This window comes from Salvia hispanica, chromosome 1 (assembly GCF_029641045.1).
Source record: "Salvia hispanica isolate PSC_SH4W2 chromosome 1, Shi_PSC_v1, whole genome shotgun sequence".
Taxonomy (NCBI): Eukaryota; Viridiplantae; Streptophyta; class Magnoliopsida; order Lamiales; family Lamiaceae; genus Salvia; species Salvia hispanica.
Genome location: NC_142692.1, coordinates 50707967 through 50735134, shown reverse-complemented (window position 1 = coordinate 50735134; position 27168 = coordinate 50707967). Strand labels below are relative to the sequence as shown.

General features: G+C 35.5%; 5 protein-coding genes across 11 annotated transcripts; 2 read left to right on the top strand and 3 right to left on the bottom strand.

Moving 5' to 3' along the window:
- Positions 1–284: 284 nt before the first annotated feature.
- Positions 285–3017, bottom strand: LOC125222932 (uncharacterized). 4 transcript variants are annotated; one of them, XM_048125833.2, is made up of 4 exons: positions 2908–3017; positions 2743–2847; positions 2148–2236; positions 285–1231 (listed from the first exon to the last, which is right to left on the bottom strand). In XM_048125833.2, the coding sequence occupies exons 1-4, from the start codon at positions 2940–2942 to the stop codon at positions 471–473; spliced, it is 990 nt and encodes a 329-aa protein (XP_047981790.1). In that variant the 5' UTR covers positions 2943–3017; the 3' UTR covers positions 285–470. The 4 variants fall into 4 exon arrangements, with proteins under 4 accessions (XP_047981790.1, XP_088920286.1, XP_088920290.1 ...); XM_089064160.1 differs by lacking the exon at positions 2908–3017 and adding an exon at positions 2341–2670 and having other exon boundaries at positions 2743–2869; XM_089064164.1 differs by lacking the exon at positions 2908–3017 and adding an exon at positions 2341–2665 and having other exon boundaries at positions 2743–2869.
- On the bottom strand, positions 3016–3752 carry LOC125220437 (stress response protein). 2 transcript variants are annotated; one of them, XM_048122605.2, is made up of 2 exons: positions 3656–3752; positions 3016–3534 (listed from the first exon to the last, which is right to left on the bottom strand). In XM_048122605.2, exon 2 carries the CDS (start codon positions 3512–3514, stop codon positions 3140–3142), a length of 375 nt encoding a protein of 124 aa, XP_047978562.1. In that variant the 5' UTR covers positions 3515–3534; positions 3656–3752; the 3' UTR covers positions 3016–3139. The 2 variants fall into 2 exon arrangements, with proteins under 2 accessions (XP_047978562.1, XP_088920293.1); XM_089064167.1 differs by having other exon boundaries at positions 3016–3598; positions 3656–3708.
- Positions 3753–5649: 1897 nt separating this feature from the next.
- Positions 5650–13620, top strand: LOC125223981 (carboxypeptidase SOL1-like). Of its 3 annotated transcripts, XM_089064145.1 has the most exons (16): positions 5650–5763; positions 5884–6015; positions 6325–6415; positions 6512–6607; positions 7303–7333; positions 7450–7506; positions 8516–8611; positions 9050–9172; positions 9375–9479; positions 9942–9988; positions 10150–10275; positions 10390–10492; positions 10811–10873; positions 12013–12093; positions 12831–12894; positions 13233–13620. In XM_089064145.1, exons 2-16 carry the CDS (start codon positions 5919–5921, stop codon positions 13541–13543), a joined length of 1491 nt encoding a protein of 496 aa, XP_088920271.1. In that variant the 5' UTR covers positions 5650–5763; positions 5884–5918; the 3' UTR covers positions 13544–13620. The 3 variants fall into 3 exon arrangements, with proteins under 3 accessions (XP_088920271.1, XP_047983264.2, XP_047983263.2); XM_048127306.2 differs by lacking the exon at positions 5650–5763 and having other exon boundaries at positions 5799–6015; XM_048127307.2 differs by lacking the exons at positions 5650–5763; positions 8516–8611 and having other exon boundaries at positions 5797–6015.
- Positions 13621–19003: 5383 nt separating this feature from the next.
- LOC125221655 (type IV inositol polyphosphate 5-phosphatase 3-like) lies at positions 19004–22948 on the top strand. Its single transcript, XM_048123840.2, has 12 exons — positions 19004–19093; positions 19243–19348; positions 19420–19485; positions 19589–19660; positions 19926–19998; positions 20095–20199; positions 20351–21194; positions 21419–21603; positions 21762–21870; positions 22129–22271; positions 22365–22599; positions 22709–22948. The coding sequence occupies exons 1-12, from the start codon at positions 19067–19069 to the stop codon at positions 22730–22732; spliced, it is 1989 nt and encodes a 662-aa protein (XP_047979797.2). The 5' UTR covers positions 19004–19066; the 3' UTR covers positions 22733–22948.
- An 89-nt stretch (positions 22949–23037) lies between these two features.
- Positions 23038–26633, bottom strand: LOC125221656 (DEAD-box ATP-dependent RNA helicase 39-like). Its single transcript, XM_048123841.2, has 9 exons — positions 26048–26633; positions 25722–25817; positions 25440–25628; positions 25203–25343; positions 24705–24845; positions 24471–24613; positions 24105–24234; positions 23976–24024; positions 23038–23739 (listed from the first exon to the last, which is right to left on the bottom strand). Exons 1-9 carry the CDS (start codon positions 26525–26527, stop codon positions 23267–23269), a joined length of 1842 nt encoding a protein of 613 aa, XP_047979798.2. The 5' UTR covers positions 26528–26633; the 3' UTR covers positions 23038–23266.
- Between the last annotated feature and the right edge of the window lie 535 nt (positions 26634–27168).

Sequence of the window (27168 nt, the reverse complement as noted above, 5' to 3'; positions counted from 1 at the left end):
TTTGCTATTTGAACTTTTCTTCAGCTGGTAGGTTTTCGAGCTTTTACCCTTGCTGTCTATGTCGATCCAAAAGCTTGTGATTGTTGATTTTGTTATAAGTTGCTTGCTTTATCTTTTTTATATTTTGGATTTATCTTGCTTTAGTATGCTAATTATAGATCATAGAATAGTTTCAAATATCTGTATATGCATATGTTATCTCCATAGATGTTATCAAAGTTGAATCTTTTGATCCAAACTTTGATTAAAAAACACATTACCACATAATATTAGGACAAATGATGTACTAAACCAAATTCTTGCATTCCAATACCATGTCAAACTTGATTACAAGCAATCAACTCATCCATCTCAAACCAGGTTATACAATGATGGATGGAAGCCAAAACAGACACTGACTTTGTACATATCATCACCAAAATACATAATCAAAAGGTGTCTGCAAAAGTTAAGATAAAAGGCTTAGAAATTTAGGATTCCTGGTGCCATCTTGGCTTGGGAAACACCATACCATTCTCCTTGGCTGTGTCAAGAAAGTCTACATGCTCACCAGCATCTGGAAATCCAAAAATGGCCGTGAGTTTATCCACCATCCCAAACAGTCCAACTACCTCAGCAACATCGTTATCCTCCTCAATTCCTTCACCTCCATCTGTAGGCATCTCTGCACGTTCTTCAACAGCTTTCCCCTTCAATCTCCCACTTGAATCACAATCCTCACCTCCAATTTCAGAATCACTTAAATGCATCTCTGCACATTCTTCAACAGCTTTCCCCTTCAATCTCCCACTTTCAATTTCAGAATCACTTAAATCAATAACCTCATTGATATGAACACCATCATCTTCCTCGATCTCTGTTTTGGTATCTCCAGAAACAGCTCTGATTCTCTTGCTCTCCGGCTCATCATCCAACACCTGCCTCCTTGTATCATCCACATTAGGGTTTTGGTCCTCGGAGGAGGAGAGGTGATGTTCCGGCGGGGTGTGGAAGACTGAATTCACTTCCAAAGTCGATTCGTCGGCTGAGATCTGGGTTTCGGGCGGCGTAAGTACGAAGATGTGATCGTCTTCAGAGTGCGTCATGGAGGAAAACTGGCTGAGGGGAACCGAGTCCGTGAGCGTAACATTCTCGGAATCCCGCGCAAATGGGCAGTTGAGGAGCTTCGCCTCCTGCGACTCTGTGAGCTTGCAGCATTTCAGGATCCTACCAAACGGATCTGGTCCCTCCTCTGCCATCGTTAGCGTAACAGTGATTTGAGAGGGGTTAGGGCTTTTAATTTTGGGTGGGATTTGAAAAGGTGGGAATGCAATTTCCAAATTTGAATATTAAAGCCAAGACTAATTTCTTTCCATTTTGTTGTTTGTTGTTTGTTGGGCCAATTATTTTTTGAATGTTGGCTTAGTCCAATCGGGCTTCCAAAATCCACTCACCTTGTTTTAAATATGAATATCGTCAACCGAAGATGGCTCGTGAAATTATATAAAATAATAATAATAAAATTGACTCTCAAATTAAAGGTCCATTCTAAGTTCTAACATATGATATTACTATGTAATTATGGAAAATCAATAAAATTAGCTCACAATTAAATGATCCGCTCTAACCTACTTTGGTGTCCAAATCAAAATTTTCTTTTCTCTTGTTTTATACTTGGTGGCCAAACTATCCAATCAATGAGACCATATTCAAGAGCTCCCGAGTGTTGAAGGACTTAGGTCCTGCATATTCATGTCGAAAATTCAGTGCGCATATATCAATAGGGGCACGAATGCCATAAAACATGATCTTTTGCACACTTGACCACGGGCAGCTCCATTCACTGCACCGAGTGAAGTGAAGTCAATGCATCTCTATCAATTGTCACATGATAGAGAGAAGCTGATCAAAGACATTAGGTACATTATACTAAAGTTTATGTCATTATATGATCTTTTATAAGGCAAGACTTTTCTGTCACTTTTACAGAAAGACAAATAAGTGATACAATAAAATCACCAAGTTCTACTCAACATATACAAGTTTTCAGACCTAGTTTTATGAGCCTATTTTATAATTCCATATATCTATGGATATTGGGTAGAGGAATTTAGTATTGTTATTGTTATTATATCTAACAATACATAAAATAAGATGTACCTTCTCACCAGCTGCAAGTAGAAAACCTGCCAAATTATAAGCATATCCCGCACAATGAGTTCTAACAGGACTTTTCAAACTCTGCATCATATGTGAGCTGCAACAGAGATGTATAGTTATCACAAGATTTTAAATATAAAAGGAGGGAAAAAATAAGTATTAAATTACGACATACATAAATAAATGCAAAAGTGTATGTACCAAGTTGTAAATGAAGAACTAACATCTCCATTAATGTACATATAGAGCCTCTCTGAATCCCCAATACTGACAAGGTACAACATTGAAGCAAGTATATCTGATTGCTCAAATATTCGTCTATGTTTTTCCCCAATAAAATTAACATGCTAACTGTCTGTCAGACGAGTTTCGAAGAGGATGGAACAAAATCAAACCTAGCTAATATTTGTATAATGCAGGGAGCGCACAAGAAATTACTTATCTTCCTCGCACATCATATAATCAATTGTTCCGGGAATAACAAAGGGGCAGCAGATGATCGGATGACATACTTGATAGCATAACACTAATCTTTGACAAAAACAAAGGAAATATTGTAAAGCTATGATAAGCTTTCATATAACAAATTTACTAGATTCTTACAAGTAATCAACCCACTGCCAAGTTCCTTCAACAGAGTTTGTGTAAGGCAGTCTAGGTGTTCCAATAGGCATCATTGCTACACGACCCCTTGTTGTAACACTCATCCTTCAAAAAGATAAGTGTTATCCAATACATGTAATATAAACTTGTGCGACTGAGGCATACCGGCATTCATTCATGCTAATGATGAACTGGGCCATGGGAATGTCGCTGCATAAACAAAAAAGATGGATTGAAATAGACTAGTAAGGCAGAAACATTGGAGAAAACATATTAAAACACATGGAGTAAATGATTACTTAATTTGGAAATCATGTATAACAACAATCTACGGAGTATCTTTTACCATTCAAAGTTACAATAACAAGATGCAAATACTTAAGCAGCTAACAAAATTTCAAAAACAACAGTCACAATCAAAAGGGCACAGAGCAGTTCCTCCTGCATCTGGCTTCCCTATACCCAGCTCTTCTTCTGAAAACACGGCCAATCCATCGGCAGTTCTCTTCCTCGGTCCACAAGTGCCGGCTGAAAATTCGAAGGAGCGGCTCTTCATACTCTTTTCCTTCTTTTTCAAATTGGCAGCAGCTACTTTGGCTTTGGTTTCGGCCTCAGCCTTCTTTTCCGATTCCAGTCTCTTCCGTTTATTTGCAGCAAAAATTTCATCAATCTCACTTCCCTTCCTCTTCCCCTTCTGGTTAGAGACCTTCTTCTCCTGTTCCGCAACGTCTTCTACTTTTGGGGGCTTCTTCAACTTCCCAACTTTTTTCATCTTGCTATCGCAATCTCACTCTTCAAACCACCAAATTTTATGAGAAATCAAGCAAAAATTGTCGCCAATCTACTTTTGCAGTTTCTGAAAATTGAAATTAAATTATTACTATAATTTTGAATAGAGCAAGAAGAAGTGTACCTGCTAGGTTGCAAAAGAATTTGTCTGAAGCACAATCTTTGAGGAAGCAAAAGGGGGAAAATATTAGGAACGCCGCTTATATATAGGTATTCATTGGTGTAGAATTTTATTCACTGTAAAATGGGCTTTAATTAGTGGGCTAATAAGTTTATTTAAACTACTATGCCTAAATGAATTAATAGGTTTTCATCTTTCGCTTACCGATAAAATTTTATAAATTTAAATTAGTTTAAGTAATTAATAACTGAGCGCATATTTGTAATCAATTAAAATTCATTTTATAATACGGTTTACATTGATTATTATTAAAAGAAAATTTGTATAAATTGTGATATTATAGTATAACATGAGTATTTAATAGTATAAGTAATAAGTTACTACATGGTAAAAGATAAATAAAATAACATAACATAAAGTGGTCCTACAAGTGAAAATCATACATATAGCTAGCGATATAAAATAAAATAAAAGACGATCACCAAGGTACAATAACAAAATGAAAAATCTTATAATTTGATAAAGCAAAACCGAATCCTCCAATACCATAAGGATATGCGTTTGGTTGAGCTTTTTTTTTGTCGGATGCATCTTCATTCAGCTTGAAAATAAGCACAACTATTAGGATCGAAGGTGGAGCACAAAGTCTATAGCCATTATTTTATTTTCTTCCCTCATAGTTTTGAATTCATGGGCCATCTTTTGATGTTTCAAAATCTTTGTCATATAGCCGTTTGATTGTTTCATGCCCTTGTTAATTTGCTCATTTTGTTATATTAGGGCAACAATAAGTGATGTCAGACTGTTTTTCCTTGAGTTTAGTCTTTTTCATTTTGATAGGCCTTGATAAAGAAGAGCCACGAAAGTATGGGTCAGAGTTTTTGAATAAGAATGAATGAATTCAATGTGATGCTTGTTGTCTAGATCTCCTTTGCCCAATTTTGGACTTTTCTTAATCATTTTACAAATTGAAAATTTCCAATCTAATTTGTAATTTGAATCTTTCTCACGTGTTTGTATGGTACTCCCATCATTCATCTACAAAAATTTGTAATCAATTAATCGCATGACACTTGTACAGTTAGAAATTAACATTGAAATACTATCAAATATTCATTATGTTTGCATTTGAAGCACCAAACTGATTTCTTGCTTCAGCTACTCGGATACATTAATGGAATTACTTCATTGTTTTCTCGATGATTTGAATACGAGCCCGCATAATACTTTGCTACGCTTTGGCCACGTCGGATCTCTAGCTTCATTGAATGATTGAATCCATCTTCCATATACTGCTATAATTGTTGTGCTAATTGAGATGCCTCTATTATTGGACCTCGTGAATTTGCATATAAACTTTACATAACTTTGCCTTTATCTTGAGTCTTGACATTGCTATAATTGTTGTGCTAATACTTTGCCTCTATTTTCACTCTTTCTTTGCATAACTTTCTTTACAAATTGACATTTTTGTGAGAAAAAGATAAAGATGACGATAGAGATGAAGATGAGATGATTGTGATGTTGTGCTCGCTTGTATTTATAGATATGTAATGATTATTCTATTTTTTGAATGGATGACTAGGATTTACTTCTACTTTTACGATGAGTGGCTAAGATTGAAAGCATACGGATTGTGCTTTATATCTTTTATTTTATGCTTTTACGATGAGTGGTAAGATTGATAGTAAATGAACTAGTATGTTTTTTTTTTTCCTCTTAATTTTTTAAATGGTTGATTAAGATTTATTTATGTTTTTATTAAGAGTTGTTAAGATGGAAAGTACATGGAGAATATTATTCTCTTTTTTTTGTGGCTTTTTTAATGAATGGTACTCATTATTTATAATTGAAGGTTTAGAATATACTTCTATTTCATTAATTTTATTAATGAATGACTAGGATTAGAAGTTAACCTATAGGATTAAAATTTTGAAATTATTATAAAACTTATATACAAACGAGGAATATGTACACTAATTTCTGACAATATGCTATGACATCAAAAGAAATGACGACCACCTTCAAGTTACGATGATGTTATCTGGAATCTGGATCTCTCTCGTTGAAGTGTTGAAGTAAAAAAGCTGCATTAATTATTAATAATTTTGGTATTAAGAAAAATTAAATTCAAATCGACTTCAGTATCATCAAATTTCTTCTGCCTTCAACACTCAATTGGGCTGGCAGCTTCCCACTCATCTGATCATCTCTCATGTTTTTTTTTTCAGATTTAATCTCCATTCCATGAAAAAAGAAACCTCCAATGATATTCTCTCTCCTCTTTCTATGTCTAAACCTCTCTTCTCTCTTCCGTTTCTCCTCTGCCAGAGGCGCCCAACTCCGCACTTACAATCAATCAGGTATTATTGCGAATTTTCAATTTTTAGGCATCAACTTATTTTCAATTATCAATTACTGGTTTCGGGTTGGTGTACCGGCCAAAATTTGATCTTTGGTGACTTCACTGATATTGATGATTCCATTGCGCTCAATTTTTGAACGGCGGTTTATGTATTACTATTAGCCTTATATGGATTGCTACTTGGCTTTGGTATTAATTTTCGAAATAACATCTCCTTTTCGCCTTCCAGCCTGGGAAAGTACCGAACAAATTACTCGTTCAATCCCCACTAAGGAAAGTTTCGATTTTTATAAATATATTTTGTCAGGTTATGATGACAGAAATTATGAGAATTCTGGGAGGCGGATGTATTCGATGAACGACTTTCAAATGACTGAGGAAGATTACAATGCGAGGCTGTAAGTTCTCTGGTTTTGCTTGCCTATTTCTCTATGCTTAAGGTAGAGTTGGATTACCAACTTTGAGCTAAGTTTGGATGATGTTGTTTTTCTCAGTGAAAAGTTAGCAAAAGGCTACATGAGTAACTCTGATCTTCAGGAGGCAATGCAGGAATTTAATAGCCGCTGTCCTAACATCTCCAGAGTTTACAGGTAACTCTTTAGACATGCTTAACTTTATGTTACGATCCACCATCTATATCAATCAATAAAGTACGAAAAGAGTGTCGTAGTGCTATTTTTAATGACAAATCTTTAGTTGTTATCAAAAGTTAACTAAATCACAGGATTTTGTTATTGTTGGTGCTGTTGTGTGTTCTTCCTGTTTCTTTTTCTATTTTAAATGAATGGATGCAACCAAAATTTAAGATACTTCTTGGTGTTGCAACTATCATGAACTTCCATCCACCTTCATATACTTAGTAGATTGGAACTGATACTGAGTTCGTTATCAGAGAATTTCTTCCTGGGATTTCATAGAAATTTAAACCAGTTTGACCTTAGTAATATGTACCAGTATTAAGATTTTGTATATAAAGTAACCCGGTTACACTTTTGGCCTGTTCACTGATTAAATGGCCCTCATGCCAGGAACTATTGGTAAGAGAAGAGTTTCAGGTGTCAGTTACCCTGTTAATAGAACTTGTGCTAGGGGGAAGCTAGTAGCCTAGTAGTACTAGTTATTTTCTTGTAGTTGGAAGAAGCAATATATCAACCCCGTTCGAAAATTAGCCTTCAACACCCTCTATAAGGTTATTACTTCATTACTGTATATTGTTTCAAGAGCTCTACTATTATCTGATGTGCTCTGATTCTCACTTTGTGGGCTTGACGGAACTGACAATCAGCATCGGAAAGAGTGTATTCGGAGTTCCTCTGGTACTACTGCTTTTCCAGAACCTGCATTTATCTATTTTCTCTGGACAGCTGTAGAACTTGTAGGTTGTAAATGTGAATGCATTACTCTTTTTTTTTTTTTTTTTTTCTGAACTTAGTTGGCTATGGAAATTTCTGACACACCTGGGACTATTGATGCTGAGCCTTCTTTTAAGGTAGTTTATTTTGCCATCATTTCACTTGTGGTTTAAATTATTGTTTTGCTTGGAATGTGAATGCTTTAATGTGGTTTAAATTATTGTAAATGTGAATGCTTTAATGTGGTTTAAATTATTGTTTTGCTTGGAAATGCTTCTGCAAATCATGATGAACCCTAAACTTACAGATTAGCAAAACTTTAGTAATAATTTGGGAAATGACAGGTTGTTAATTATGTGTCAAGAACTATATTCATGGATCTATGATTCCAGATTTGCAATAAGATAAGTGATAATTTGATATAAATGAGAAGTGATTATGTGATGGTTCAGTATTTGCCTTTGTAGATGAAACTCATGAAAGAAGAAATGAATATCGTATGTCTAACTGATAATGCTGGGATACTGATACTCATATCACTTGTTGATTTACCTGGTGGGGAATGAAGGGTCCTGATTTTGATGGAGATGAGCCTAATTCAATATCAGAGTAGCTCATATTATATAATATTAGGTTTCCAAATAACCTCATAATTGTATTACAGAACAATTTATAGCATAAATTTTGTTTCTAGTTGTCATAACTACGAGGCCTTTGCTTATTATTACACAGGTCAAGTAGTTCCTGTAAAACATCTCATGGTTTTATATTATAGTATAATTTATATTTGAGGAGGGGTGATTTTGTTTGTCAGTTGACTCAGTTCTAGGTGAACCTCGTAATAATATAGTTCAGTTTTCAATAACTATGATCTATATTGAATTCTTTTATGCTCACGTATTCACTTTAAAATTGCTCTATATAGGAGCTTTTGGTAGAATAAAACATTTAGCTACATTGGGAAAAATCTAGTTGTAGAGAAGGAAGGTGAGATGAAAGAATAGAGGGGACCTAGATTAATTCATCTCATTAAATATGTTGACTGACTAGTTTAGATAATAGGTATAACCTTTAGAGGTTGTACATAACATGTTTACCATGCATGTAGAATCACAACATTGATGTCTCATTTGTCTCGTATTGCAGTTTGTTGGAAATGTGCACGGTAATGAACCTGTAGGCCGTGAACTTCTGTTACTTCTAGCAAATTGGCTGTGCGATAATTATTTGAAGGACTCATTGGTAAAGCTTTATTTTCACATTTGTCTATTATTTCTACTAAACTTGGCACTTTTCACAATGAAATAGGGGAGACTATTAACAAATGGTTTCATTATGTGTAGAAATCATGTTCACTTGATTGCTTCCGGTGTTTAGTGTTTCTCTTTCCTAACAGTTTATGTGTAGCCCTTTCCTCTTTCCCCAGTATCAATTTTGTACCTTGTTGAAATAAGATTTTAGCGATTCTTAGGCATGTCAGTGAAAAACTTGTCTGCTCATCAGATCACCAGCATGATGTGCTGTGTTTGAGATGTATCATTTCTTAGGTGTATTGTCTAAGTTTATTCTCACAGTAGACACATTTTTCAAATACTATTTTTATGGGTCTCTCATTTGAATGTGTCCTACTCTGCTTATTGTGTTGTTGGTAAGTTTAATATTAGGCGGTCCAATTGACAGGCAACCACAATTGTAGATGATGTCCACCTTCATATACTTCCGTCCATGAACCCTGATGGTTATGCTCTGAGGAGGCGCGGAAATGCAAATAACATTGATTTGAATCGTGATTTTCCAGACCAGGTAATCTGCTGCGTTATGTTATTCTTAAAATATAGTATTCGTTAGTTCTCAAACTAGTGCAATGGAGTTGGATGAGACATGCCTTCCAGATGTACCTTCAAACACATTTAGTTTGCTATTAGCAACTAGTTTTCCTTTTTTCATTTATCTGAGGAACAATGCTGCTTTGGCTTACTTCATATGAATGACATGATTGACATAGTTCTTTCATATGAATGATGATATGGACTTGCGGCAACCTGAAACAAAAGCCATGTTGAAATGGATGAAAGATATACACTTTACAGCATCTGCCACTCTGCATGGGGTAATGTTCTCCGCTCGCTTGAAAAATTGGGAACATTGTCAAATCTAATGTTGCAGTTGATTTTGTAAAAAGACCTATAGTCGCCTAAATACACCAACTTGGGGTGTATGCTAGTTTTTTTCGCATGAACTTTGAAAGGAGTCAAATAAAATTACACCAACTAAATTGAAGCAATTTTCCCACAATTTCCACCCAAATTAAACCCGATGTGGCAAATAAAAATGTTGACGTGGACAAATTGGATGTTGAGAAGAAAGATGCAGTACATAGAAATTTAAGTCCTGATGAAGAACCTTTTATTTTAGTAGTTTGTAATCCTAATCAAATGGTGACAGTTAAAGATTCTATGTGTAACATCGTTCTTCTGAACGAAGGAATTGTCCACGTCAACATTCTGAGCCTGGTTTAATTTGGACGAAAAGTGAATGATGTACAAGCACCTAATAGTTTGTCCTTTAACAGGGAGCGTTGGTTGCAAACTATCCATGGGATGGAACTGAAGATAAAAGGTGAGTTTTGTACTACCAATTCTTATAAAAAAGGCTTCAAATGTTGCATCTGTATATTTGATTAATAAGAGATTACTCAAATATACAGATGCAACATTGAGTGATTTCATTATCTCATTCAGATTGTTTTCAACATAATTATTTTGAAATGATATCTACAGGAGAGATTACTTTGGGTGCCCAGATGACAAGACTTTCAGATTTTTGGCCAGTTTATACAGTAGGTCCCACTACAAAATGTCTCGGAGCAAGGAGTTCCCCGGTGGAATTACAAATGGTGCATTTTGGTATGCTAGTAAAGTATAGACAACGTGATTTATATTCTGTGAGGATCTTTAAGATGTTATACACTCAAGGCAATTTTTTGTTGCTAAAATCCCATTTCCGGCATTGTTTTGCAGGTATCCATTATATGGTGGCATGCAAGATTGGAATTATATTCATTCTGGCTGCTTTGAACTCACTCTCGAGATTAGTGATGAAAAATGGCCTGATGCTAGTGAGGTTAGATCTGAGCTCCTTCATACACATATATACTCCCTCCATTCCATAGAAATAGGCCATTTGGGGATGACACGAGTTTTAATGCGTAGTTGGTAAGTAAGAGAGGAGAAAAAGTAGTTGAATAATGTAGTGGATGAGTGGGGCCCATAAATGATAAAGAGAAAAGAAGAATAAAAGGTTCCCATAAATGGATATGGACTATTTCTATGGAAGGGACGAAAAAGGAAATTGACCCTATTTCTATGGACGGAGGGAGTATATATAGCTCAGTATTTTCTTATCTAGGTCTTATTTCTTAATTCTTATCTATTGTTGCAGCTTCCAAAAATATGGGATCATAACAGAATGAGCATGCTAAAAATTGTTGGGAGCATAATTAAGGTACAATCAGCAGATGCCTTAAACTTTTTATATACCCCGCAACCTTTCTTCATGATTGTTGTTTTACCTTAAAAAGTTTGGTAGAGTAAAGGCGGATGCCTCTGGAAAAGGACAGAAAGAAAGAAGCAAACAAAAATTAGAAACGAAACTCTCCTCTAAGGGACCACTCCTCCGAATAGGCCACATCGTATATCTTGAACCTTAATTATATTTCTGAATGAATGAAAGCTGAACCTTATTGAAATGAACTCTTAATCTGATTTCAACTCTAATGGATAAAAGAAGATTCTAATAACAAACTTGACTCCTTAAGTAAACAGACTCTTTAATGAAACAAATAACTGATAAAGAGTAATTAATAAGTACTAATAACCAAATAATCTGCTACCTGTGATCTCTATCAATTTCTCTGACACTCTGAAACAACATTGTCCTCAAGGCCTGGAAACAAGTTCAGACAACGTCCCAAATCTGCTACAGCTTAACGTCAGTATCATCCTGGATTTTTTCATCAAGTGGGAAATAGAAGAGAAATGTGGCATCCACGGTCCATTAAGCAGGCCTTGTTGCGCGACAGGAGCTGCCAGTACATGCTGTCGGGACGGGAAGCTAGGAACGGGGATATGAATGTTAATTGAAACTAAGGTTGCCTTCACAGAGGCCGTTGGTGGAGCATAAACAAAACGGTCCATCGAAGGGCCACTCATTCTGAAGCCATAACATATTTGATTATCCCTAATTATATTTCTGAATGACTGAAATGTTGAATACATTTCGCTATAAAATGAACTGTCTGAATCCTGATGAAAAGAACTTCTAATCTGACTCCTAATAGATAAAAAGCTGACTCTAATAACAAACTTGACTTCTTAAAGAAACAGACTCCTTAATGAAACAAATAACTAATAGAGAAAAATAATAGTAACAAATAATAATATGTAACTATGATCTCTATCAACGTTAATCTACAGTTTTATAGCTTATAAGTATATTGTTTGCAGTACCAGTAATTCTTGACTGAGATAGATAATACAGTTTACAAATCTTATGTGATCCCATATTTTTACATGTGGGATATTTCATATTTTTACATGTGGGATTCTCCTTATTATACTGATTTATGAATCTTAAACATGCAGACTGGAATACATGGACAAGTTTTTTCATCAGATGGAAAACCTTTGCCTGCATCAATAGCTATCCAGGGAATAAACTACACGGTATGAGCTCATATTATCTCTTTTATATGCTATCTACAATATGTTATCAGGATCAACATTTGCTGTACCTCCCTACTGTTAGAGAATGAAAGCGAGAGTATATGTGTTTGTTTGTATATATCGAATAAGCAAGGGAATAAGAAACATAAAGTGGATAAACTTCTTCACAAATGAAGGCCTCTGCCAAAGTTGCTGCTCACACAAAGTACTCCATCATTACCACTCTTCCTGCCTTAAAGACCACATTCTCCACTTTGGCGCCTCCAAAGTTCACCAGCTTTCGACCCCCCTTTTGTAGACGAGCCAAGGATGACCTTGGTCTGACATTTTAACATGAATTCCTAAACAATGCATAACTTTGTGCATATAGTTGAATTAAATTGCCAGCTTGATACTTGATGTGACCAGAGTGATGACATGTCAATACACTCTGGCCAACTAAATAAAAGTGAAAGCAAATAAACTACCAATTAGAAAAACGAGGCTCTAATTAGTGTTTGTTTCTTTGAATTATTGTAAAAGAGATTGGGAATCTGATCTTATTCTCTCTTGTTTCTGTTCTCCAATTTCTGTTTTCAGTGAGAAGCCCATACTTATTGATTACATGGGAGACCTATACACAATAAAGTCCATTCCTTGTGCACTGATTTCTGACATTGCTACTTTATGATAAGTGTGTAGTGTTGTTGTTTCTTATGCTCTTGCAATAGAGCTTTCTGATCCGTCACCACCCACAGATTGCTGCTGGCAAGAAGTTCGGTGAGTACTACCGATTGCTGGCACCTGGTGAAAAATATGAAGGTACCTGAGTTAAATATTAGCTTTTCCTCGTTGCTACACAACTTACATTAGTTATTTTAATTTTTTCAATGTTTGGAGCTGGATTTGAATCTGATTTTATCCACAACTCAATGTTTTCCTTCAAATATTCTTGGTTTACAGTAGACCAGTTTACATCTGCTTTTATTTAGTTAGTTTACGATCCTCGTGATGAGCATTTGATATAAATAAACTTCAAAATCCCTGCTTAGCAGCGAAAATGAATAATAGAAAAAGTTGTTCTGTGATATATCAGTTAAAGCAGCCCAGTTTTCATCCAATATGTGAATGAAGCATCTAATGTTGGACTATGTTTGCAGTTATTGCTAGCATGCCCGGTTACAGGTCGAAGAGGGCTTGTGTTATACTTGGTGAAGCAGCACAGACAGTAGATTTTGTTCTTGATTCAGAGTCGAGTAGCATCTACAAGGATGGTCGAGTTTTGGAGGATTCAGGTTGCTATCCAGAGAGCAAGACTGGTCTTCAGGCAGCCGATTTATTGCCTGCGACGCAGTTGGAATTTTGTCTGCTGTTATTTGTAATGGTAGGATTTCTTTGCTTCCTAATGAAGAGGAGGGCAAGAAGGAACGAAAAACAGATATCTGTGCCCAGACGAGCAGCAATGGTCTGAGAAATTATTATTTTGTTAGTTGTAAGTTTGTAACTCATTATTTTTATATAGATAATAATAATAGTATCCTTGAATAAGGGAAAGGTATGTTTACTATAATATCAGACAGTTGAAAGTGAAAGAAATCAAATTAAATAAATTTAATGGCCTGCTAGAAAAACGATATATCGCCGACATATTATGTTTGAATTTTCGTTTTCCGTAAATTGCTGTACTATATTCTCAATTTTAATAGTTACAAACACATTTTACAATTAATTACATCCGTTTTACTTGAATTTAATTCTCGAATAAAGATAATTTTTTTAATTGTTAGTAATTTTCTGGTTCGATAAGAAACAAACTCTATCAATAATAAAAGTGTGAGGAGGTATGAAATCTAGAAAGTGAAATTAATAAAAATAATTAGAGAGTTAGATTTGGGTCTTTTAACGCTGCTTTTAACGATAGCTCAGCGTCTAAATACTGATTCCGTCACTAACTATAACATTTAGTAAATCAATCAAATAATCTATATAAACACATTTTATGCAATATATACCTAATTAATTTGAATGCAATTTAGTGAAAAATGTCAACAATTGAAAGTTCATATATAAGGAGTTTGGAGACATAAATGTTTAGTTCTCATTATAAATTTGAAGGTAGAAACCCGATATGATTTATATGAATGTTCTAACTTTAATAAATAAAACAGGTTGTATTATATTGGAAAGGGAAATGATATATATTTAATTAGTAGGAAATAATGATGAAATGATAATCTACTTAGTTCATGTTTGACTTGTAGTAAAGGTATCGAAGGTTTGCATGCATGTATTGTACAGTATACCTAATGTTGTTTCCTGCTTAGCATGCTCTCTTTCCGTAGGAGAAGACTACTATCCCACCATAACTTTTGTCTTTTGTCAAACACGGCCTTCCCACTAAATTATTCAACCTTTTATTTTCAGTAACAATTAAGAATTCGTAGTTTCAATATCACCGATGATTTTTTGTTTTTGTTTATAAGAACTGAATGGATATGATCGGATTGAGAAATCAAAGTTTTCGTAATGATTTTTCATAATCATCCATAATTTTTAAAATATTAATCAAATCAATTCCGTCCAAACCGGTCGGACCGAATTTTAGGTTTGAATTATCCTTCCTCGTCCTTTAACCTTCGACAATTTTATCTTCAGGCCGGTGAGGGATGAAAGTAATTTTCGACAATTTGAACAAATAATAGTGGCTTAAGTGTCCAACCTTGTGTGTTATTTGTTAATTTGATTAACTAATTATACCTATATAAAAACAAAAAACATAATAATAAAACCATACACTATGTTCCAAAAGAAAATCTACTAATCTAAATTACATCCACGGAATGTAGCATTAATTTAGGTATGTCTATCCTAACAAAAAGCATTAATTGAGGTAATGTCTATCCTAACAAAACTTTATTTCCATAAAATTAACACATTCTAAAGGCGCCCAACTTTCTCATTACATTTGACATGTTAAGATTAATTAATTGAATTTAATTGAATCTAGTAACCTACTTTCCTCTATTTCAACCGATTATATCCACCAATCCTAAGTTTTAAAACAATTCCATTCAATTAGCATAATCTTCACGCCTTTTAGTCTATTCGCCATAAGAGCCTGACAAGCTAGACTATCATTTTCCCTTTCCATTTTGTTTTCTTTTTGGATGTTAAAATTATATTTCAAAGTGCAAGGAACTAATCCCTTCGTCCCCTGTTAATTGGGACTAATTGACTTGACTCAAGTTTTAAGAAATATAGTAGAAAGTGGGTAGAAAAAGTTAGTAGAATGTGATTCATACTTTACATATCAATTTTATAATAAAATGTGAGTGAAATTAGTTACTGAAATGTGATTTTTTACCAAAAATAGTACTCCCTCCGTCCCATTTTAGGAGTCCCGATTTACCATTTTTAGGTGTCCCACTTCTGGAGTTCCGATTGAAATATTCCTTAAATAGTATTAGACCCTACATTCCGCTAACCTTTTTCCACTCATATTTTATTACTCCCTCTGTTCCTTCATAGTTGAGTCATTTTTCCATTTTGGGAAGTTCCCTCATAGTTGAGTCATTTCCATATATAGTAACTTTTTCCTCTTTCTTACTTTACTCTCTCTTACTTTATTCTCTCTACTTTATTCACTTTTTACTTTATTCTCTCCACCTTTTTCTCTTTCTTACTTTTTTATCTATTTATTTAACACACTCAACATTCATTTCTTAAACTCCGTGCTGAAAAGTTCCGCCTCAACTATGAGGGAACGGAGGGAGTATAAAACTAATATAAAAAGTAGGACTCACATTCCACTATTTTTTTTCACCAACTTTCCTTCGCATTTCTTAAAATTCGTGCCAAACTCAACTGGGACTCCTAAAGTGGGACGAATGGAATAAAAAATAAGACTGGCGATTTATCGAGGATGGTAAAAAAGAAAATTGATGCCAATTAATGAGGGACAAATGGAGTATTTGGTATCACAGAATTGAGCATGCAGAATTGTAATTGGACCGTTCAATTCTAAACTCAATATTCAGTACCATAAAAAATTTAGATTTGAAATTGAAATTTCCATAATTTAAATTCCATAAGTAGATGATTAGATATTTAAATAGTTATAATACACACATTACACACACTGTATAATTTCTTCAAATTCATTTTTATATCAATTACATCATTTTTACTAAACAAATGATTTGAAGTTAAATTATAATTCAATTCATTCCATTTCACTTTTTTCAAATTCAATTCCGATTTCATATACGAATGGTCCCTAAGGATAAATTAGTCATACAATTATATTGCTTAGTGCAATTTATTTTTCTATAGCAAACGTATAATGATTTATCTATTAAAAATGTTATCCTATGAATTTAAAAATTTCAATATGGTTGTCTCATTTATATTCTCAATGCTTTGGTAGAGATCTGAAAATATCTTGACGCCCTTGTTTTTTGATATTAGGAATGTTATCCTATGGTTTGCTTGTTTTGATTTGTGGCTATAATATACTCCATCCGTCCCGAATAATTTATCTCAGTTTTCTATTTCGGTTCGTCCCATATAATTTGTCCCATTTTACTTTTACTATTTTTGGTAGTGGACCTCATATTTCACTAACTCGTTCCTATTCACATTTTATTATAAAACTAATATATAAAGGTAGAACCCACATTCCACTAACTTTTTCAACCCACTTTTCATTACAATTCTTAAAACCCGTGCTCGGCCAAAGTGACCTGAATTATCCGGGACGGAGGGAATAGTCATTTTTATGTAAGACGATTTTTATTTAGTTGTATTATGAAATAAGTGCTAGTATTATTTTACAATTTGAAATGTGACCCCACCCGGATCTAGTCTACTACTATATGCTAATTCAATGGTTTGATAAACTCTCCCTAGTAGTTCTTCTTCTACTCACTCAATCTAGAGTTTTAAATTAATTGAACAAAATTTTAAAATATATTATATTTAATGGAGTATTCTTTTATGTTTGCTCCAAAATATTTATGTGAATCGAGAGAATGTATGTAGCTTTACATATAAAACTGATATGCAACATTGGTTTCATGCTCAATATTCATTGATCTCAAAGTAGAATTTAAATACTACTTCGAAAAATGTAAGGCATTGATAGGATATAATGTTTGTGTGTTTCGGTTCCCTATTAGTATCTATTTTTTTTTATGATGGTGACAAAAATAATTCTTAATTGAAACTATACAAAGAAAATTTGAGGAGGACTTTTATATAATACACACAACTGTCAGCAGTCACATATGGTATATTTTAAGACGATGTAACTAACAATTATTAACAATAATTAGTGTAATGAGTCACCCCTTGGCCTCTTATACAGCGCCACATAGCTTATCAGTTTGAATAAATTACTAATCCCTATAATGATTAAGTCAACCCCTTCTTTGCCCTTAATCAAAACTCAAGTGAGGACAAAACCAATGTGCAGTCGGTGGATAAAAAAATTATGAATTTGTAATTTATAAATATTTAAAATAGCATATTATATCAATATTTATGATCTCTAACAAATTGTAATAAACAGTGTATATATTTATGAAATATTAAAGATGGAGTTTTTAATTTGCAATTGAGTACAAAGTTGCAAATCGATTTGAATGAAAATTTTGCTATGGTCAATCAAATAACATGACACATTAAAATTCAAATTTAATTGCATGATTATGTACAATGATTTTTTCAGTAAAAATCGGAGCTTATAGAATTCAATTCGATTTCATTTTACGAAGAGAATTAAGCATGAAAACATAGTCATGTCAAGCAATATATTGATGTAGATATTGATTTTCTCGTAAAGTATACGGGCTACGGAGTATAATTTATGAAATTTTATATATACTCCCTCCGTCCCACTTTAGAAGTCCCGGTTTACTATTTTTGGGTATCTCACTTTAGGAGTCCCGATTGAAATATTCCATAAATGGTCATAGACCCCACATTCCACTAACATTTTTCCACTCACATTTTATTAGTATAACTTTATTTTTAACTATCTATCATTAATTTAACTGATCGTACATCGTATAGAAGGTTAATCTAATTTATTTAGAGCACTGCATTGAATAAAATTGCAAATCACTCTCATACGAGTTATATACTCCCTCCATTCCGCTTTAGGAGTCCCAGTTGAATCGGGCATATGTTTTAAGAAATTGTTTAATTGTGTAATAAATAAATATTGTAATGTATATTGGGACTCACTTTTAATTGAGTGTGTAATCAATAAATATTGTAGTGGATGTTGGGACCCCTTTTTACACTTTTTTTACTTACTTTATAGGCATTTTTTATTAGTTTATCCCAACCGGGATTCCAAAAGCAGGATGCCCGAAATCGATCAACCGAGACTCCTAAAACGGGACGAAGGGAGTATATTATTATTCGCTTTTGATTTACGATATAGTACCTTTTTTAGAATTTAATACAGTATTAAAAATAAGAATCATGATGTACACAAATTTGTACTCTCACCTCTCCCTCGGATAATATTTTATATCAAAATATCTCAATTAAATATTTCAGTTTTATATCACGATCTTATTTTACTAATATTTATTATAAAATTAATATAATATTATAACATAAGATTCATTTATCCCTAGTTTTTTCATTCTTGCTTACCTAAAATGATATGATATCATAGACAGGATAGAAAGAGTATTCTGTCCATTAAGATAATTGAAGCATTTTTTAAGGCATTAGAATAAAGTTGAATAGAAAATAAAATTGAAAAATAAAAAAACAAAAAAATAAAAGCGAAAAAGAGTTTTAATTGCTATAAAAATAACTCAATTATGTTAAAAGTAATTGAAAAAAATAAGTTAAAATATGTAAATATGAAAATGAAGGTGGTTTATAAAGGCGGGAGGGAGAGGAGTGAATCGGCAGTTAACATCACATTTTCTTCTCTCCTGCCGATATTAGTGACGTATACATTTAGTATATCAAGATGCGAAGCCACCGCCAGCACCAGCAGGCAACGCAAACAATTCTGTTTTTAACACACATACACATACACATACACATACACATACACATACACATACACATGCGGCTGCGTGTGTGTGCAAATGATTTTTATGGATAGGATTTGCTGCAACATTGTGTGTGTTTGTGTTTTTGCAGCTGTCGTGGCGCCGCACGGTGCTTCGCAAGTGGCTCAACATACCCTCCAGTAACTCCGATTTCTCCGCTGACAGCGACTTCAGCTCCGACTCCGATTCCGAACAAGGTCCTTTTTCAATCCTCCTTCCCCTCTATTTCATGCTTTTTTAATTCATCAACTCATTTTTATTTCCTCAGATTTTTCTGAGAAGGCCTCCAGGTTCAAAAATGAAAAGTTTGATCATGTTAACTTTGATGCTAAAGGTAAAGCTGCTCACAGATCTTTTCATTCTCAGGCATCACTTACCATAATAGGACTACTAATCTCTTCTATCAATTTCTCATTTTTCCCCCTTTTTATCCACAGAGTTTTATGATAGGCCCAAAGACTCCAGGTTCAAGAATGAATTAGCTCAACAACTCAACATTGATGCTAATGGTATGCTATTTCTTAAATATATATACTTGTATTTTCCAGTTAGTGTTTGTAAGGTATATTTGGCTGAAATTTGGGATAATTTTCTTCTTGAAGCCATACTACTGTTTCCCCTTAGCACATATATATTTGTATATAAATATAATGGTAACAACATAATAGCAAAATAAGCTTAATGGAATCCATTCAAATTCTCGCTTAAAAATTACTGCCATCGAATATGATGTCTAGTTTTTAGTGAGTTATGATATGTGTCTTCTGCCAACAGAGGCTCTTCCTAGGTTAAGACGGCGCAATTCAGAGACAGTCAGAGCTCAGTACATTAAATCCAAGGAAATCAGGTAATATTACTCTTGCACTTTCATGATTTATTGCTAACAACATACCCAAGTACTACGTTTAATTACCAAATACCTATAAGATCTTTATTCTACAAGGATATGTGCCGCCACCTGGAACGTTGGAGGACTTGCTCCAGACGATGACCTCGATCTCGATGGTTGGCTAGACATTGCTGAGCCTGCTGATATATACGTGATCGGGTAAGTTTAGTAGCATATAGCCAGGTCCTTGCTCTTATCTTTAGCTGTGAAGTTAAGTAATGCATTTTTATGATTGTTATTGCATTTTGCTTCATGAAACCTTATGTGGACTTAAAGCCTTTTGATGTTTAACTTCTGCACTCATCTATAGCTTTCAGGAGATTATCCCGTTGAATGCTGCTAACATATTTGGAGCTGAAGATACCCTCCCTGTCCAAAAATGGGAAAACATCATTCGTAGAACTCTCAACCGAGTTTCACCAATGACTAGGTTCAAGAGCTATAGTGGTCCTCCTAGTCCATCGACGTTTCAGCCAACCGAGGATGCCATAAATATAGAAGACGAAGTTGCACTTGAATCAGACAGTGATATCGAGGAAGGATTCTACCCAGTGAATGAGGATACGTCTGGTTTTTATGATGGGGGAACTGATTTTGTTTTTGATGATTCCTCTTTCCCCGAGGACTCTGCTCACTTCGACAGGGCACTGGAAAAAGAGTTGCTGCAGTCGTCTTCCTCCAGAAGATTAGACAGATCGCAGTGCTTAAAGATCGATGATAATGAGGAAAACATCGAAGAGTCTAAAATTCAGTACACTAAGATATTATCCAAAACACTTAGTGGTACAGAAAAGATAGGCTTAAGCTGGCCGGAGCCACCACTTGATCTTTTGGGTCAGCATATTTTGGAGAAGCCTAATTCCTTCGGTTCTGCTAAATCCTTCAAGACTCTGAAATCTCTCCAGACAAACAGCTCTTTCAAATCTAGTTCAACAAATGAAAGTACAATGAAGTCCGACTTGAAAGCACTAGCATCAATCGACCTTGACTCCCTGATAAACCGGAAAAGAAGGCCGGCCTATGTTAGAATAGTGAGCAAGCAAATGGTTGGACTTTTTATTACAGTATGGGTGCGGAGGAGCTTGCGAAGATATATACAAAATGTGAACGTGTCTGCTGTTGGTGTTGGTGCCATGGGCTATATTGGCAACAAGGTTCTCTCTCTTCCAAACTTCCAAGCATTAGCATAATTTTACAGTAGAAAAAAGCAAAAAGGAATTGTCTGCACATTTGACAATAGTAGATATCACTTCTTTTTTTCATTACAGTTTGAGTTATATGGATTTTTAATGTTGACTTCTTCTAACTTAGGTTATGCTCGGATCGTTTTTTTTTTTTTATCTAAGCTTTAGTTTAACTCTCTCCTTCTATCTGTCAGGGAGCGGTATCAGTTAGTATGTCGGTACATCAGACAGTCTTATGTTTCGTTTGTACTCATCTAACAGCAGGAGAAAAGGAAGTAGATGCAGTCAAGAGAAATGCTGATGTGCATGAGATTCATAGACGGAGCCGTTTCAACTTTTGTTCTGCTATGGGGCTTCCTTATAGGATTTATGACCATGAGTAAGCATATGTTCCGATCATTATATCTTATTCTCGTTTTCACCAGTTTCTACTGTGGAAAAATCCATAGTTAAACTACAGTGTTTTTAGTTTTGTGTGTGTGGGGGGGGGGGGGGTGTTTCTTTAAATGACATGAGGCAACCGTTGTTTTGTTGCAGGAGAATTATCTGGCTTGGTGACCTTAACTATCGAATCAACTTGCCTTATGATCAAACAAGAGAGCTGATATCCAAGAAGGACTGGCCCAAGTTACTTGAGCAGGACCAGGTCCGTAACAGTTGACAGTTCATTAGAAATGAGTCACATGAAACATTGTTTGGTTTGTCTTTGTTAATCTATATAGTTTATAGCATGAATCTCGAGGCATCGTGTACGTAATATAGCGACAGTGAACATGATGCAAGTTCAGAAATTTATAGAAACACCGAAGAGGCAAAATCTGAATACTGATTTGAACATATAAACACAAATTGTATCCAGTTTCGTTGATACACCTAAGAAGCTGATTCTTTTATTCTTCTGCAGCTGGTGAGAGAGCTCAAGAAAGGCCGAGCATTTGATGGGTGGTCGGAAGGTTCTCTGAGCTTCGCTCCAACGTACAAATACGAGTTAAATTCCAACACTTACATCGGTGAGGACCCAAAAGCTGGTAGAAGAACACCTGCATGGTATGAATTTTCTCTTTTTTTTGTTCTCTCTTTCTTAAACTTTTATTCTTGTTTTTATAGAAGCTATAGCAGTCTCTTGCATGTACTGTGCAGGTGTGATCGCATTCTATCCTTTGGGAAGGGAATGAGGTTGGTCGACTACAGAAGATCCGAGATCAAATTATCTGACCACCGCCCAGTGACAGCCACGTACATGGTGGAAGTCGAAGTATTTTCTCAGAAGAAGTTGCAACGAGCACTCACTTTCACTGATACCGAAGTTAAAGAAGAGGATATTGTAACGGATGTGGGAGTTAATACTGAATTTAACCTGCCAATGCTAGAAGAGGTCAGTGGTTGATTACTCAAGTGAAGATGGTTTGTAATCTTGATATTGCAGCATTATGCGACATTTTGGAATTGCCGGTCTATACATTCCTTTTGGTTTATATATGCAGGACGCTTCATATTGGGAGCGCTGAAACCATGGTTGAAGACGCTACAAGTGACCCTTGATCGGGTGATGTTCGTCTTTTGCTACGATTTTTTGTTGCTGTGTATGGAGGGGGGTTGGGGTCGGATATGGCTTCCGCAGGGGCCTGTGTATGTTGAGTACCAACATTACTACTACTAGTACTAATGTATGTGTATGTCTTGTCTAAGAATTCTATATGTATATATAAATAACGTGTTGAAGATATCAAAATATGACGGTAAAAGCTTTTTTACCAAAAAATTGATATGGCTATGGAAACTGAGAAGTGCCAAGAGACTGGAAGCTGGCACCTTGTTCTTGAAAATCAATAATCTAATTCTAAAAAATTTATCTCAAGGGCAATGTTCCATTATCCTAAGGGCTTGACTGTGTATTTATACATATCGCCTTTCCACAGAAAAGTGGACGATACACTGTTTGAGTGAAAATAAACCTAACCTACGAAACAAATTGAAAGGAAACTTGTAATACATCAAGATAAAAGTACCATACTCTTCCTTTGATAGAGCTAGATTAGATATCAAGCAGCCTTCACACTGCTCCGGCCTCTGAATCCAACAACGTTTAGTTTTGACTGAGATCCAGCCCCTCCTTTGTTTCTTCCCCCTGAATGCTTCCTCCCACCAGAAGACGTACCTCTTGAGTTGCCAGATCCCGAAGAATTTGACGTTTTGACAACCTTAACCACCTTCTTCTTAGGCTTGGAAATCATGGGAGCTTTTGTAGATTTAGAAAAAGAGCTTTTCTTGGCGACTGTTGCTTTTCCGCGAGCATCGGATGGTTTTGTTGAGGTGGCTTGAGCCTTCCTTTTTAAGCTGGAGGTCATTTCCCTTTTCTCATTTTGTCCCTTCTGCTGATTTATGTGTGATCTGGCAAGATCCCTTTTGATTCTATCAACGGATAGGGATTCCAAGCTCTCGTTTTTCATTATTGCTTCCTCAATGCGGGTGGCCAAAATCAAATTCTTTCTAGCGATCAAACTTGTCACCTTCCCTATCAACACAAAGACGCCGGTAAGGGTCTAACCAAAGTTGCACGCAAAGGAATGCAAGAAAGATATAGCAAATCAAGAGCAATGGATATATTTAGCCGATGAGCATGTAAGACCAGTTTACATAAGGCTAAGTTTCTGAAGTGATAAGGAGTATCACCATATTGAAACAAGAGCTCCAGTACATAACAGCAAAATTTTTAAGTTTGAACATTGTAAAGCCTTATAAAGTACTCACCTTTTGCCCCCATACGAGCAGTTCGTCCAGTACGATGGAGATAATCGATCTAAAAGGTAAAAAAACAAGAAGAATTAGATTATGGAAACACTGCACTAACATGGACAGCAAGAGAGTCTCTTGGCTTACAGAATTCGAGGGAAAGTCAAACATAATAACATGGTCGACATCCAAGTCCAAACCCCTAGCAGCCAGATCTGTACAGACTAAAGTGGGGCAATCTCCATCATTGCTCTTAAACTTTTCCAGATTCTCAACCCTGCATTAGTTGCATAGAACACGACAGGTGAAATTGTGAAAAGAAGTTAAAATCTAACAAGCCAATGTCCAAAGCAGAAGCTCTCTGAAACAGATAACAAAAAGAGAATTTCTTGTAGACATGAGCAGCTGTAAGTTTACATTTCCACATCATCTGTCCATTTGTCAGTGTGATCATGAGCAGCCAGTAGAAAGGGACAGGCACAGACCAATAATGATAATAACATCTCATTTTACCTTTGTTCAGCAGGAACCTCTCCATGGTAATTGACCGTAGAGATTTGGTTTTCAGACAAAAAGTGATCCACAGCTCGACTGGAGCTCAATGTATTGCAGAAAACCATCACTCTGTTTCCTTTTGCTAAACTTGGCTCAAGAACCTGTGATGTGATCCCATGACCACATTAACTAAATTGAAATAATTGAGAATAGTTGTGCATATCATCTTAAAGCGTGAAGAAAGTACTACACCTGTAATAAGGCTTCCAGTTTATTCTCGGAACCTGAGAGTTTGACGAAATCATGACGAGCAGAAGCAATCTTCTTATGGAGTGAAGAGGTACGTAGATGAGCAATTCCCTGGAATTCCTCATCAACCAGCTTTTGCACTGCCTTCATAAATTAAACGTTTTGTTAATTATCCAGGAACAGTGAAGAAGAATTATGGGGAAGTACAAGAAACATCAGCTGAAGCCTGAAGGGCCTGAAAGCATCATGGTCATATCAGGAACACTAAGGGTTTTAACTTATTTTCTCTACAAAATAGAATTCTTTTAGAAGTGATAGTTTGCAATATCATGACAAAAAATTACCAAGGTTACTAAAGATGCAGTAAAAAAAAAGAAAGGTACCAGTTCAATTACATTGAGAAGGAAGACCAAAACTAAAAGGACTTTGAAAATTTGGAGAATTAAAGTTCATATCTGGATTAGGTTTTGCATTTGTTTGTCACAAGCCTACTTAGCATACCGTTGTCATTGTTGCAGTTACTAATACTGTTTGAAAACCTAGACCATCCAGCTTAGATGCACGACTCCTCAGTGGAGCAAGAAATTTTCGGATGTCAGGGCCAAATCCACGATCAAACATGGTGTCAGCTTCATCCAACACCTATAAAGAGATTGAAACCTTCAACAAGCTGAGGATATAAAAGAATTGGCCATAAAGTTGTTTATAAGAAAATTAGTGAGATATCAGGCTAATTACCACATATCTGATGTCCCCATAAACCAAATTTCCTTCCTCTATATGTTGCAAAACCCGGCCAGGGGTCCCCACAACCATGTCAATGGGGCTGTTCAAGGAATCTTCTTGAGGCTTTAAACGCCCACCACCACTTACCATGGTTGATCTGAATCGTGCATGGTGGCTAATGGACTTGGAAACACGGAACACCTAGACGTGCATTTGAGCGTCATTGATCGAACAATGTGGTTGTATCTTCAAGCCACTAAAGGGATAAACAGACCACGAAACAAGACAACGAACCTGCTCACACAGCTCCCTCGTTGGGCACAGAACAACAGCCCGTGGGCGTCTGGGCTTCATCAGCATACCGTGCAAATCCTCATCCCTTCTCAGCAACTAGAGTTTTAACACGAAGCAAAGGTGTTTCAGTACAAAACTTCAAGACTTTCACAGTAAATTAGTCATCTTCAAGTGTATCATAAAGGCATAAATTAGCATTATACACACATCATTACATCCAGATGTCACAGGCAGCCCACAATCTAGGCATAAATGAGCAACGATAATCTTGTGAAGAAACATACAATTTGAAACAATGGTCAACAAAAATCAAAGGATGATTGAACCTGAACAAGAGGGAGAAGGTAAGCCAGAGTCTTGCCAGAACCAGTATGAGACCCCAAAACCACGCTCTTCCCATGGAGGACAGCCGGAATCCCAATACGCTGAATCTCTGTAGGGTCCGTAATCCCCATTTCCCCCAATGCCCCCATCACTTCCTCGCTCAAACCCAGCTCCTGAAAAGTCGACGCCGTCTCCGGCGCAGCGCCCTTCTTCCTCCTCGAACCCTCAATTTCGGCACCAGCATGCCTCAATTTAGGAGGCTGGGGGGATTCCTTGAGGTGGCGCTGCCTGAGTCTTTCAAGGAGAATGGAATGCTTCAAGGGCTGCAGTGATTCGGCCTCTTCAACGGCGGCGGTGCAAAGGGGGCGGAATTTGTGGAGAGGAGGGCGGTGAACGGGTAATGGAAGGGAGAAGCGAAAGTGGCGGTGTAAAAAGAGGCATCTTGGTAGAGATGTGGAGAGAGCTTTTGCTGTTATGGCCATTTCTGGTTGCAAAGATCAAAGCTTTTGAGTTTATGGGGTTTTACTGCTCATGGGTTTAGCCTTTAGGGATGGGTTTAGCCTTTAGGGATGAGATGAGAAACGTAGTCCTACTACTCTGCAACAATTGGATGTCGTTATGTCACACCCTAATTTTTAATATTTAAAATAAATATCTACTAATTTTTTTGGAGAAATTAACTGGAGTGTTAGATACTTAGATTGATAATTGGAAAAGGTAGCTATCTTTACCCGCCAGATTATGTGGTCAGTTTTTTTCTTTTTTTGGGTATGTTTGGTAGGCATTCACATATCAATGTTGGTATACACTATAAATAAGAGATTTGAATCACATAAGTTACACCAAACTCAAATCCATTTTTAAGTTTGGGTCACACCAAAAAGTAGTTTTACTCCAATCATTTACTCTAAACTCAAACCCAAAAGAATATTCCATATTTATATTCTTTTTATACATTTTTCAATTATACCTACATGTTTACTTAAATTACATATTAGTCCCATAATATTTTATCAATAATTTATGTAACTTAAATAATTATACAAATTTTTTTTATTAATATATTTATATATTAAATATACTTTATATTAAAAAAAATTACACTACTTTTAAAATTAAATAC